The sequence below is a fragment of the Panthera pardus genome, unplaced genomic scaffold (assembly GCF_024362965.1).
Source record: "Panthera pardus isolate Hobbes unplaced genomic scaffold, ASM2436296v1 HiC_scaffold_22, whole genome shotgun sequence".
Taxonomy (NCBI): domain Eukaryota; kingdom Metazoa; phylum Chordata; class Mammalia; order Carnivora; family Felidae; genus Panthera; species Panthera pardus.
This window is the reverse complement of record NW_026526788.1, coordinates 14366799-14379786: the sequence shown is the minus strand read 5'-3', so window position 1 is coordinate 14379786 and position 12988 is coordinate 14366799. Positions and strand designations below refer to the sequence as shown.

At 42.7% G+C, this 12988-nt stretch overlaps 1 protein-coding gene across 5 annotated transcripts in view; it reads right to left on the bottom strand.

The window, feature by feature from the left end:
* PRKG1 (protein kinase cGMP-dependent 1) overlaps positions 1 to 12988 on the bottom strand; it is a 1256614-nt gene that overhangs the window by 26303 nt on the left and 1217323 nt on the right. For all 5 annotated transcript variants that reach the window (XM_053910263.1, XM_019430062.2, XM_019430063.2 and 2 more), the window contains 2 exons: positions 3533 to 3672; positions 2522 to 2611 (listed from right to left, as the gene is read on the bottom strand). In XM_053910263.1, the coding sequence (XP_053766238.1) occupies positions 2522 to 2611; positions 3533 to 3672 (230 nt within the window). The remainder of the gene's footprint in view (positions 1 to 2521; positions 2612 to 3532; positions 3673 to 12988) is intronic.

Here is a 12988-nt window from a genome sequence, read left to right as displayed (position 1 = left end):
GCTGTGACTAACAGCCTAATTATTTTCCTTTTTCTCTTGTCGTTTTTTGTTGTCGTTCTTTCTAACAATTAACCTTTAGGACTTTCAGCCTCAATTTAAACAGTGAGAAAGGTAGTGGCAATATTAATTGGAGCTGAATCACTGGTAGACAAACAACAATGATTCTGAAGTGATTTTGTATATAATAGTTATACTGCTTTTAATGTTGAGGCTTCAGCCCTTCTGCATCTTTAGGAAGAAGCAGGTAGCTCTTACTTCTCCAGGTCATGCCTCTTTATATAGCTTCATGTAGTATTAAGTACATTGTGGGGAATTCACCAACTGTGCATCCCAAGGATGATGAAAGGGAAGGAAACTGAACCAATGAAAAAGCATCCTAGGGGCATCTGGTGGCTCAGTCAGCTAAGCACCTGACTTCGGCTCAGGTCATGATCTCACAGTTCATGGGTTCGAGCCCCTGACATCAGGCTCTGTGCTAACAGCTCAGAACCTGGAGCCTGCTTCAGATCCTGTCTCCCTCTCTCTTAAAAGTAAATGCTAAAAAAATTAAAAAAACAAAAGCATCCTGGGGGTGCCTGGCTGACTCAATCGGCTGAGCATCCAACTCCTGATTTTGGCTTAGATCATGATCTCATGGGTCTGTGGGACAGAGCCCCATGTCGGGCTGTACACTGACAGTCTGGAGCCTGCTTGGGATTCTCTCCCTCTCTCAAAATAAATAAGCAAACTTGAAAAAATTAAAAAAGCATGCTGATGGAAGTAGAGAAAGGACCAACCACTGATACTTTCCCTCTATTCACTCCTCCAAAGGTAAACTGCTTTCTAGCAACTTGAGTTGGCCTGATACATCAAAATACATCTTAGAAGCCCGGGCTGGCATGTAGGAGCCAACAAAATGCAAATCAAGTGAAAGAGGGAGAAAACATGAAATATTTTCTTTCAAAATGTATATTGAAATTTGATTCCTATGCGTGTCTCATGCCCCATTAGTGGACTTGAGACTGACTTGTGTTTTTCTTGCCTGGTTCAAGTTAATAGAAGCTTAAAATAGTTCCTTTCCCTACATGGCTCATTATTGCTTTCATGTTTACTTCCACCTGTACATCTTCTATTCTAATTACAGCAAATCAGGGAAGATATTTCCAATAAATTAGCGGGTTGAAAGGTCAGGTAGAACCACATTAGGATGAATTAGACATTAACTCATAAATCAGAATGTTAACTTTGTGCAACAGCCTACAAATTATGAGAAGGGGGACTACATCTGTTTTCTCATCGTATCCCCAGCTTCTATCACAATGCCCGGCATATGTTCTGTACTCAAACATTACTAAAATAATGTAATCACTAGGATATAATAGCTTAGTGCAGATGTTTATCACATCCCCTTATGCCAATACGATACGATCCCTTATATGCTTGTTTATCTTAAGAAAGATATCATCAATGTAATAAGACACTGACAAGGTAAAAAGAAATCCACTAGACATACACAAGGAAGGCAGTGAGGATAAGAGTTGAAAGGGCAATGTTTCCAAATACAGGAAGTTACCATATGAACACAATTAGGAATGAGACTTTAAAATCAGATAGCTTATTAAAGACCCATTGGTTCTATTCCGGAATATCTACAAAGAAATGGTCAAAAATAGCATGGCTTATGTTACCCAGTGAAGGAGAACATGAGTGAGACGGGAAGAAATGTGAAAAAAGATGTCACAAGTGAACGTTCAAAGGAACAAGAATGACTTTTGAATGTTTGATCATTCATAGGGAATGATTAAAAGCTCATTCACAGGAAAGAAAGTTTTGGTCTTTTTTTTTAAGTAATCATTTAGGATTGGTAGTGATCTTCTAGGACATGAATAAATTTTTAGTTTGCTAGTTATACAAATAAGAGATGGAAAATTAATTCTGCATAATTAAAAGAAACAAGCACTAACTTGGCCAACTTTACTTGCCCTAAAAGGGCAAAAAATAGGTAAATCTAAATCACATTGTTTAAATGAAATACTGCCTATAAGTGGGTTACTTTTTTCCTAACATTATCTAAAGCCTGAAACAGATGGCTGGAAACATTAATTTTGGAACCAAGGAGCAGTGTAAAGTCAGAGAAGAAAGTTCCTCGAGAACAACTTCTCAATGTCAGGAAAGGCAGACTGCCCATCTGGACAATGAGCACAGCAATTAAACTGGTAATTAATCCAGATTGCAAGTAGAACGTAACTTTAATTCCCTTCAAGTCACAGCAATGAATTGAATTCTCAGGATATAGTAAACTGATTCCAATATTCAAGTTTAAAAAAAGGCCTGTTTCATGTACCTTGCTAGGTACCATTTCCATACTGGACTAAGCCTGTATCATTAGTTACAAATCTAAAATGTGGTTTCGTATTTACTAAAGCGTATATGTATAGTGGGTCATATCCCACACTTATTTTCTGAAATAGAAGCATAGGTAACACATAAATATGACTTCAATATTTTTAGAGATATGATAGAAATTTCTTAAAATTCCTACCTATCCCTGAGAATGGTCCAGAGCTCTCCACCTAGGCACACTTCCATCAACATATACAAATATTTGCTGTCCTTGAATGTCCTGTACAGTCTGTGAATCGCAAACAAGAAAACAAAGGTTATAAACATGGCTGTCTTTGAAAAGAATGTAGCGCTTTCAGTGCTCAGATTACAGCCTCATACTTGACTTACCAAGCTTGAAATGTTATTAAAAGAATGAGAGAGATCTGTGTACAAATAGGGCAAAGGAGGCAACAGCGTCCCGAGATGTACACAGTGTAGGGGGCTGGTCTGTCCTTTGCAATAAATGGATTAATCCACATGATTATGGACCAAGATGGCCGCTTGGGGTTCCTCTAATCCCAATTTGGTGGGCGCTTTAAGCATGGAAACTTGAGCCCTGTTAGTGGTCATAAACATACTGTATACATGGATATAAAGTAGATACAGTTTACAAATATAGATATGTAGTAAATTCCTATGCTGTTCACTTGCACTCACCCTGTTTTTAATAAGGGCCACTGACAAATTAACGACAACAGGTTTTTCCGCATATGAAAACTCCTCCATTATCCTTGTTATTAATGCTCCGAAAATTCAGAGATGGGACAGTCACTTCATTTTTTAAGAGCTTCAAGAAATTACAAACTACTATTCAAATAATTATAGGTAGCAGAGTTTGATTCTTGATATTTTGCCTTTCGAACTCCAACGGCCGATGCCGGCTTCTGGAGTCACAGAGAGCACACACATGGAGTGTGAGAAACTCAGATATCTCCTTTGGGGGAACTATGTTTTCACAGAATCGGATTCTCTTTTAAAAAAAAAAAAAAAAAAGGATAGAATCAAACTTCAGGGTTTTTTTTTTTTTTTTAAGTCTAGCAAAAAAAACTTTCTTAAAATCAGATTGAAAACGACATGTGCTGCGAGAACGAAGCGTGTAACGTAAGCACGGGCCACAGTGGGTTTTGTGGTTGAGTCTCTATGGGGAGCGCGGGGACAGGGTCCTTACCTCACGATGAAGTCGGAATGAGCCCCCTGCATGATCTGCTTCTCCGAGCGAATGTGCTCCTGTTGTCTGGTGTCCACGATGTGGCGTTTCTTTAGAATCTTCATGGCAAACGTCTTGGACTCCTCGCTTTTCAGCTGGACCTTAACGACAGGCAGGGAGAGTTCAGTGAGAAAAAGCCCAGGGCATGAATGTAACAGGGTGCCTTCTTATCCCCAAATCACACGGAGCACTTGAGTGACAGCCCAAACCCCGCCCGAGCCACACAGCGCCTCCCAAGGCCGCAAACTACCGTCCAGTCCCCTTCACGGGACCAGGTGAATTTTAGGGAGATTCTCGACGAGTTTTGTGCGCACTGGATTGGGAGTGGGAAAGTGTCCTGGATGGTCATCGTGTGATTTTATTTCATGTGGCTGAGTGTACTTTTACAGTATTTCTCTTCCAACCCAAGAAGTATAAAAACTAAATTCTCCAATTTCCCTTCAGGTGAGTGTGGTAGATGTAGGAACATTCCACCGTTGCCCCCTGGCCCTAGCCAACAAACCTTTCCACAGGTATAATATTCAGGGGCATGGGGGCCCCTGGGTGGCTCAGTCGGTTGAGCATCTGACCTCAGCTGAGGTCATGATCTCAGGGCCCATGAGTTCGAGCCCCACATCGGGCTGGCCGATGTCCGCACAGAGCCGGCTTCAGATCCTCTGTCCTCCTCTCTCTTCCCCTCCCTTGCTTGCGCTCTCCCAAAAGTAAATAAAATAATAACAAATAAATAAAATTCAGCGACAGACCCCTCTCTCTGCTGAGACTGGGGATGAATATACTGTGATTTCTTCTCGTTTTACCTCCTAGTTTTGCCCTTTCCTCCAGTTAAAAAAAAAAAAAAAAAAGGTAAAGAAAAAATACAATAAGAGATTTTGAAAACTTTTTTTTTCTTCTCTGCCCGTATGCAGGATAGCTTTAATCCTGTCCGACCTCGAACCTGACTGCTTGGTTACACTAACTGAGGAGACCTAGGCTGAGCTCAGATGGCCCCACTCCTTCCATGCCTCTGTCACGGCCCCACGCGGCTCCCGGTGGCTTGCGTTGTTCCAAATGCTACTCCTCAGACTGGCTGCGGGTCTGTGGTCACTGTTTTACATTAAAAAAAAAAAACAAAAAAAACAAACAAAAAAACTTCAACAAGGTGACTTGGAAGGAAAGTGAGAGAGAATGGAGCTCATCACTTAACAGCAATAGAGAAGAGTCATCTAGGGCTGTTGAGCGACAGACTCCTCAAGCCCGCATTCTCCGGCACTAATGAAAGGCTTGGGGGAAATAACAGACAAGCTGTTCCTGCTTTTCAGCTGAAGTATCGCTGTCCCCTCTGGTCGTGAATTGTCTCCCGCTTCATCCGCATGGAAGCGAAATTCTTAAGTGTCCTGTTCATGCACACGTGTACAGATTGGATCCAGTCTGAGAGGGCATGGCCATGGCAAGGGCCTGAGAAGAGAGCCCAAGGACACTTCCCATAAATGGGCCCCAGTCCGCTGCCAGCATTTGTGAATCCGCAGGACAGGTTAGAGAGGAAAGTGGATATTCGCAAACGCCTTAAACAGACAAAGGCCGTCTATCCCATCTGTGAAACTCTGGAAGACGGCAGATGAACGTAATTCAAACGGATTCAGCTGTAGTTCATAATAAAACACAAAATGTGAACTCCCACCTCGAAAAGAAATCTAGACAGCATGAAAAATAAGCTGTGTCAGAGGACTAAAAATCAGAGGAGAAATGAAACCGTATTTTCTCTTTGGGGCCTTAGGTTAGTGACTGAAGACTCTTGTGTCGTTTACGCCCCTGATGTAAACATTACTCGTTATTCTTTGTAGTGACAGTGACATACGTTTTTACTTGCGCACAGGGTGGGAGGAGAGGACTCTGCCTTTAGGGTCCCCGGTCTGGACCCGAATCCTGACCTCATTGGGCCAACTGCTTAACAGCTCTGAGCCCCAGTTCTTGCTGAAGATGCCATTGGGCTACTGTATGGAGTTAGTGTCGCCTTAAGCGAGAAAGGGCCACCGAGTGAGAAGTCACGGATGGCCTCTCTGCTGTGCCCTGGCCCCACCCAGCAGCCTCTGCCGGATAGGGTACCTCAGGTGTTGTCTGCAAAACAAAGCCAGACCACGTCACTCCTCTGCTCAAAACACTCCAGTGGCTTCCCATTTCGCTCATGAAGGCAAAGCCGTCACAAAGGCCTACAAGGTCCTACACCGTCTGGACCCCACTCTCCCCTTACTCACTGTGCTGGGGTCACACTGGCCCTGAGCACATTAAGCAAGTGCGTGCCCCAGGCTATCTGCACGTGCTGTTCTGCCCTAATATTCTCCCACAGATATTCCCGGGAGGACCCTCTGAGTTCCCGAAGCTCTTTGCTCAAATGTTTCCTAATCCGTGTGTCCTCACACCAGCCTATGTCCAAGAGTAACCACCCCCTTCCCTGTGTTATTCTTGTCTATAGCTCTTAGCACAAGCCAATGCACTCAATAGTTTCTTCATTACTTGACGAGTACCTGTGTCCTCTCATCAGACTGTAAGCAACCTGAGATGGGGGATATGTTTTTAAATTCCCTGCCCCTGACACAGAGTAAATGCTTATTAAATATTTGTTGACTGCATGAATCAAAGAAAGAATGCAACAAACCATGACGATTGATCACTGGCAAAGCCACGACGTGCATCTCTTAGCTTAACAACGGGCACTAGAATGACAAGCACGTAGCATTTTGTCTTTTCCTTCTGTCCCCAAGTGCCCTTAATTATGCATGGAAGGGAAGGAAAGATTTTTATGTGCCAACACTACACAGGCACTATCCACGGCCAAACAGCTATGTGATTCAGCGTCAAGTTTTCAGTTGTATTTTTACAAGATGTTTTCTTACCCCAACCTTTTCCTTGAATGACCGAGACATGACATTCCCAACTGTAGAGCCTGCTAGATTAATAACACCATCTCTAGGATAATGTCCAGTTGGCTGCCGACAAGCTTGTGGGGTCCGTTAGCATCTTGAGACCATGGCCATTACTTAGGGCTCCATTTCCAAGCCTATACTACTCTTTGGTTCCCTTCCAATGAACAAATTCCATGATTCCTAGTATGTTTACCGATTTTGTTACACCCACACCCAGATGTTTGATTTATTTCACTGTAGCCAGTATACTAGGCAGAAATATTTACCCACTTTTCTATTTGATAGTTTTGAACTATTAGGATGAATCTATGCAGGGAAATAAATGAAGCTCTCGGGGATGTCCAAGAGAAATGGGAACTAACCTTTATGGAGCACATACAAGTCCATGCATGTTATTTTATTTAGTCCTGACATCAACTCTTCATTGAAAGAGGAAGAGATTTTTGTTTTGTTTTGTTTTTAGGAAGACTTCATCATCGATAATAATAGCTAATATTATTAAAGTGCTCATATTAGGTGCCAGGAACAGCGCAATAAGTGACTTTTCTCAATCTTCTAGGCAACCCTTTGAGGTACCATTGTCATCCCCATTCTTCAGAGCATCAAACTGAGGAATACCAGAGAGGTTCATATCTTGACCAAGACCAGGATAGAGATGTCAAGTGGCAGAACTGGCTCCATGCTCTTTTTGGCCCAGGCTATTTCCAGAATATGCTGCTTCCCTTCTGCTGAATATAAAACAAATTGATGGCACAGTGACTGATGCTTTACGAATGAGAGTTTAATGGAAATGGCTAACTCAAACTCAGTTTCCTGTAAGTTTCGCTCACACTAGACATGTGGTTTAGGACACCAGCCTGAGCCTCACTGTCCATTTTCTAGGGGATCTCAATATATTCTCAGGGATCTGGGGTACCTGACTGATACAATTCCACAAGGAGAAGCCAAGGGTCGAAGTGTGGGTGGGGGGGGGGTAGGTGGAGAGGGAGATGGTGGTAACAGTTGTTGGGTAGCAGGTGGCCAATGAGGGGTACATGTTGGCCTTATTAGTTGCCAGTTTAATAAGTATTAATTATAAGAAGTTTACCGAGCCAAATGGTTAACCTACTGAGGCTTTCTGTTTGGTCTCTGCTTGAGTGGAGCAGTTTTATGGTCCGGAACCACCTTCCTTTGCACTCTGTAAAGACCTTGCCAGCTCCTTAGAGTAGAGCCCTTAGAATTTCCACTTCCATTTCAAACTAGAATGACACACGATTCCCGGGATCTCAGCTCTTAACCAGGAAGTCAGAGAGCTTGAGGAGTATTGGTGGAGGTAACTCAACAAACACAGTCTCTTGTGCTGAGTTAATTCCCTGAAAAAATTTCCCGATAAATCAATATGTCCGACTCAACATTGTTTGTAACAGCCAAACACAGTCTCTTTAACAAATGGTGCTGGGAGAACTGGACAGCAACATGCAGAAGGATGAAACTAGACCACTTTCTTACACCATTCACAAAAAGAAACTCAAAATCGATAAAGGACCTGAATGTGAGACAGGAAACCATCAAAACCCTAGAGGACAAAGCAGGAAAAAACCTCTCTGACCTCAGCTGCAGCAATTTCTTACTTGACACATCTCCAAAGGCAAGGGAATTAAAAGCAAAAATGAACTACTGGGACCTCATGAAGATAAAAAGCTTCTGCACTGCAAAGGAAACAATCAACAAAACTAAAAGACAACTAACGGAATGGGAAAAGATATTTGCAAATGACATGGCTAGTATCCAAAATCTATAAAGAGCTCACCAAACTCCACACCCCAAAAAACAAATAATCCAGTGAAGAAATGGGCAGAAGACATGAATAGACACTTCTCTAAAGAAGACATCCTGATGGCCAACAGGCACATGAAAAGATGCTCAACGTCGCTCCTCATCAGGGAAATTCAAAATCACACTGAGTTATCACCTCATGCCAGTCAGAGTGGCTAAAATGAACAAATCAGGAGACTATAGATGCTGGCGAGGATGTGGAGAAATGGGAACCCTCTTGCACTGTTGGTGGGAATGCAAACTGGTGCAGCCGCTCTGGAAAACAGTGTGCAGGTTCCTCAAAAAATTAAAAATAGACCTACCCTATGACCCAGCAATAGCACTGCTGGGAATTTACCCAAAGGTACAGGAGTGCTATGCATAGAGGCACTGGCACCCCAATGTTTATAGCAGCACTTTCAACAATAGCCAAATTATGGAAAGAGCCTAAATGTCCATCAACTGACAAATGGATAAAGAAGTTGTGGTTTATATATACAGTGGAATGCTACTTGGCAATGAGAAAGAATGAAATATGGCCCTTTGTAGCAACATGGATGGAACTGGAGAGTGTGATGCTAAGTGAAATAAGTCATACAGAGAAAGACAGATACCATATGTTTTCACTCTTATGTGGATCCTGAGAAACTTAACAGAAGACCATGGGGGAGGGGAAGGAAAAAAAAGAGGTTAGAGAGGGAGGGAGCCAAAACATAAGAGACTCTTAAAAACTGAGAACAAACTGAGGGCTGATGGGGGGTGGGAGGGAGGGGTGGGGGGGTGATGGGTATTGAGGAGGGCACCTGTTGGGTTGAGCACTGGTGTTGTATGGAAACCAATTTGACAATAAATTTCATATTAAAAAAAAAACAGCCAAACAATCTAAATGTCCATGCAGAGAAGCTTGGGGAAAAAATGGTACATCCATGCAATGCAGCTGTAAAAACTATGACTTAAAATGGTGATTTAGCAAAGGGAAGAAAATGAGAGAGGGACAAAACAAGAAACACTCTTAACTATAGAGAACAAAGTGATGGTCACCAGGGGGGAGGCGGGTGGGGGATGGGTTCAACAGGTGATGAGGATTGAGGAGGGCACTTGTGACGAGCACCAGGTGATATATGGAAGGTTGACTCACTATATCGCACACCTGAAACTAATATTACACTGTATGTTAACTAGCTTGAATTAAAATACTTAGAATTATACTTATTATGGAAAAATAACCCAAGTTGACTTACATATACACGTGTAACTTTATCTATCATCTATTTATCTGATACAGGATACAAGCCACTGTACATTTTATGACCCTATAAATAGTATTTATATGAATATGTATACATCTAAAATACATCTAGGAAGAGACAATTGGAAACGTGTTCCCCCATAGGTTAATAATAGTTTTCCCTTAGGGAAATTTTTACATTTTTGAATCCTATATCCCTTTTATGATGGGAAAACACAATGACTTTCATCATGGAAAATACATTTTAAAGTCTCCTTTAAATTGTACTAGCTGTGTATTACTGTCTGGCTCTCTCAAAGGATTTTGGTTCCATGGGAACCACTCTCCTAGAATTGCATGAAAGCAAAGACCTTGAGAAGTGGTACAAAGCAGAACAATCCATTCAGGTTTGGGCTGAGCCACACTAACCTGCTCAAGGGACTTGCCATATTCTTGTCTTCAATATAAACGTTCAGAGTCCATGATAGGAATCTGCATTTACTGGGCCTAAGTTATCCGACTTTATCATAAAAGTGTTTTCACAAAACTATTCCATGGCAAATTTGAAGGTGCAACGTAGTTAGCTCTTAATTTTTCCTGTTGGCCAAATGAATTATGCCAAGGCCACGCCTGTCAATTTGAGGTGACAGTGAGGACTTTTTGTAGCAGGGGCAGCTAGAGATAGGAAATCTATAGTGTGGACGGAGGCATGTGGACCCATGCTTTGCTTCCCGGCCCCCCTCTTGTCAGGGAATCCTTCCCAGCCTGGCGGGGTTGGGTGTGCGCCCCAGCTCAGTCGTCCTTTGCAGACTGGCTCACACCCCCGGTGCACAGGCTAGTACACTGGCGAGACGTGAGCCCTGAAATGTGACTGCTTTTGTTTCCATCTCCCCCACTTTTTGGCTTGTGGTCTTGGGCACATTTCTGACACTCTGTCCCTCTCTCCGTATCTGGCACATGAGTTTACATGTGAGGACGAACCAAAAGAGCCCACATAGCCTCCCCATTCTGGAACAGAGCACACTTTCAGTGTGAACTAAGCTGCCTTTATTCCTATGGGCTTCCAACATTAAGGTCCCTTCAGGCTAAAGAAATTTCCTCCGAATATGACCCAGCAGAGGCCCGTTCCTAACCCCAATCACCGATCTCCGTCTCACCAGGGAAACACATAAAGGGGTGAGATGCTACTTTCCAAAGATTCCCGGCCCTCGCACCACACAGCTTTTACTCCCAAAATTCCTAGAAAGGGAAAAAGAACAAGAAAATGCTAATACTCACGATCTTCCTCTTATTTATTTTTACAAACAATGCTGTGCTAGACCCAGTATTAGAAGGGACAAAAGCTTTATTGATAGTAAAACGTTGCCTCCATGTGGAGCACCGTGTTGCCATTGGAATGCATCCATACACGGGCAGAGTGGACCTAAATATGGGAATTTCTGACCCAGGTTTTGATGATTTCTTAACTGCCGAGCTCCAGGTGGTGTCCCAATGGCACTGACCCGAAGAAGGGAGGCAGGGACCCCAGCATGTTAAAGAGCTGCGAAGACACGCTTGCCAGCAATCAGAACATACGCTTCCTTCCTATCTGCGGCAGGCGCTGGTCTTAAAAAAAGGCTTCTTTCTGGCTGGACCCAATTCCCTGCTCTGACTGGGGAGCTGAGTTATGATTAGAACAACTTTAAAACTCGCTTAGTACCTCAGGGAGAGTTGGTCCTTGGAATCTGTTCATCCAGTGGTCTATTTAATCCATAGTTCATTTTGTGATATAGCTAGATCTTTATTATTTGGAGGAGAAAATGGCTTTCTGAACTACATTGTAATTAAAATGATTTCTTAAATAGGGGCATCTGGGTAGCTCAGTCAGTTAAGGGCCTGACTCTTAATATCGGCCCAGGTCATGATCTCATGGTCTGTAGATTCAAGCCCCGCGTCTGGCTCTGGGCTGACAGTGCAGAGATTCTCTCTCTCGTCTCTCTCCCTCTCTCTCTTGTGCCTCCTCCACTTATGCTCTCTCTCTGTCTCTCAAAATAAGTAATAAAAAAACCTTTAAAATGAGTTCTTAAATTAAGGCTGAAACTGACAGTATTACATGGCTTATTATGCAAAATTCCTCTATAACGGGTACAAATTACATTTCCAAGTGCAACAGGAAAAAGGTGATTCCCTTAATGCCCTCAGTTACTTACACTAATGCCATGGAACAGAGGTGATGAAGTGAGCTTAGGTAAGCTCATGCAGGATCCCCAGGGTTGAGCCCTGTATGGTTCATGTTTATGATTAATTATGTAACTTCTGGGCCTCAGGAAAGGCCTTAACTCTATTAAATACGAGGGCTCTTTCCACCTGGGAAACTCTATGCATCTGCAATTGGACATAATGAATATGCATTTATTTTATTTTACTTTTTATTGTATTTTATAGAGAGCAGGGGAGAGGGGTAGAGGGAGAGAATCCCCAAGCAAGCTCCATGCTCAGCACAGAGCCTCACGTGGGGCTCGATTCCACGACCCTGGGATCATGACCTGAGCCAAGATCAAGAGTAGAGCACTCAACCAAGCCACCCAAGTGCCCCTGGATATGCATTTTTAAAGGATGTTAATTATAATTAACCTTATGGAAGCAGCCCAACAAACATGGGCCAGTAGCCTGGGACAAAGGAAAAGGGGAAAGTTCCCAAGTAAGACAAAGGTAAGCTTCAGAAAACATGCTGGTTCACTCTGGAAGCATGACCTGGAGTTTATGGGACATACATCTTCGGCTGAGAGGTGGTTTCTCTTTCTCTGTTCTCTCAACCCCATGTTACTAATTTTCAAAGACTATGCACTGGATAAAAATGGCGGTGGCTTTCCCAAGAAGAGCATCAAGACAGGCTCTAAGGCCTAAAGAAATCTGGGCAGGGCCATCCTAACTTTAATAGCTGGATAGTGACAAAATAGGAATGGCTAATATTTTCTCCAAATAAAACAGCACACTTTTAATCACACAACCCATGTTACGTGGTCCAGCGTAAAATGATCTCTTATTTTCAGTTCTTTTTAAACCGGGAGGAAATAGCTTTGTAAGTAATCCAGATAGAAAAATTCCTGTGGTTAAAACTTTTCGTTCTAGATGCTCAAAAAGTTATCCCTCACCTCTCTCTCTGCACAATAACATCATACATGTCCTTCTCCTTGGCGTCCAAACTTAAGAATGAATCTTAAGTTTGTTCCAAAGGATGCACAAGGGAGGAGGGCATAAGGGACTTGTCACAGCCTGTGTGACACATAGCCAGGGGACACAGAGAATGCGAGGGATGGATTATGAGTTCACACAGATGCCAGAGTCGAAGACCTTTTCAGACGGGAGGGACAGAGACATGACATCATTACACAATTTTATGGTAAGTGATTTTACACGTAAAACTTATTTCTAAGTGAGACAATTACACCATTTTCTTTACCATACCAAAGGAGCAGGGCAAAAAGGAGCTTATATTATGTATACATTTTCCTC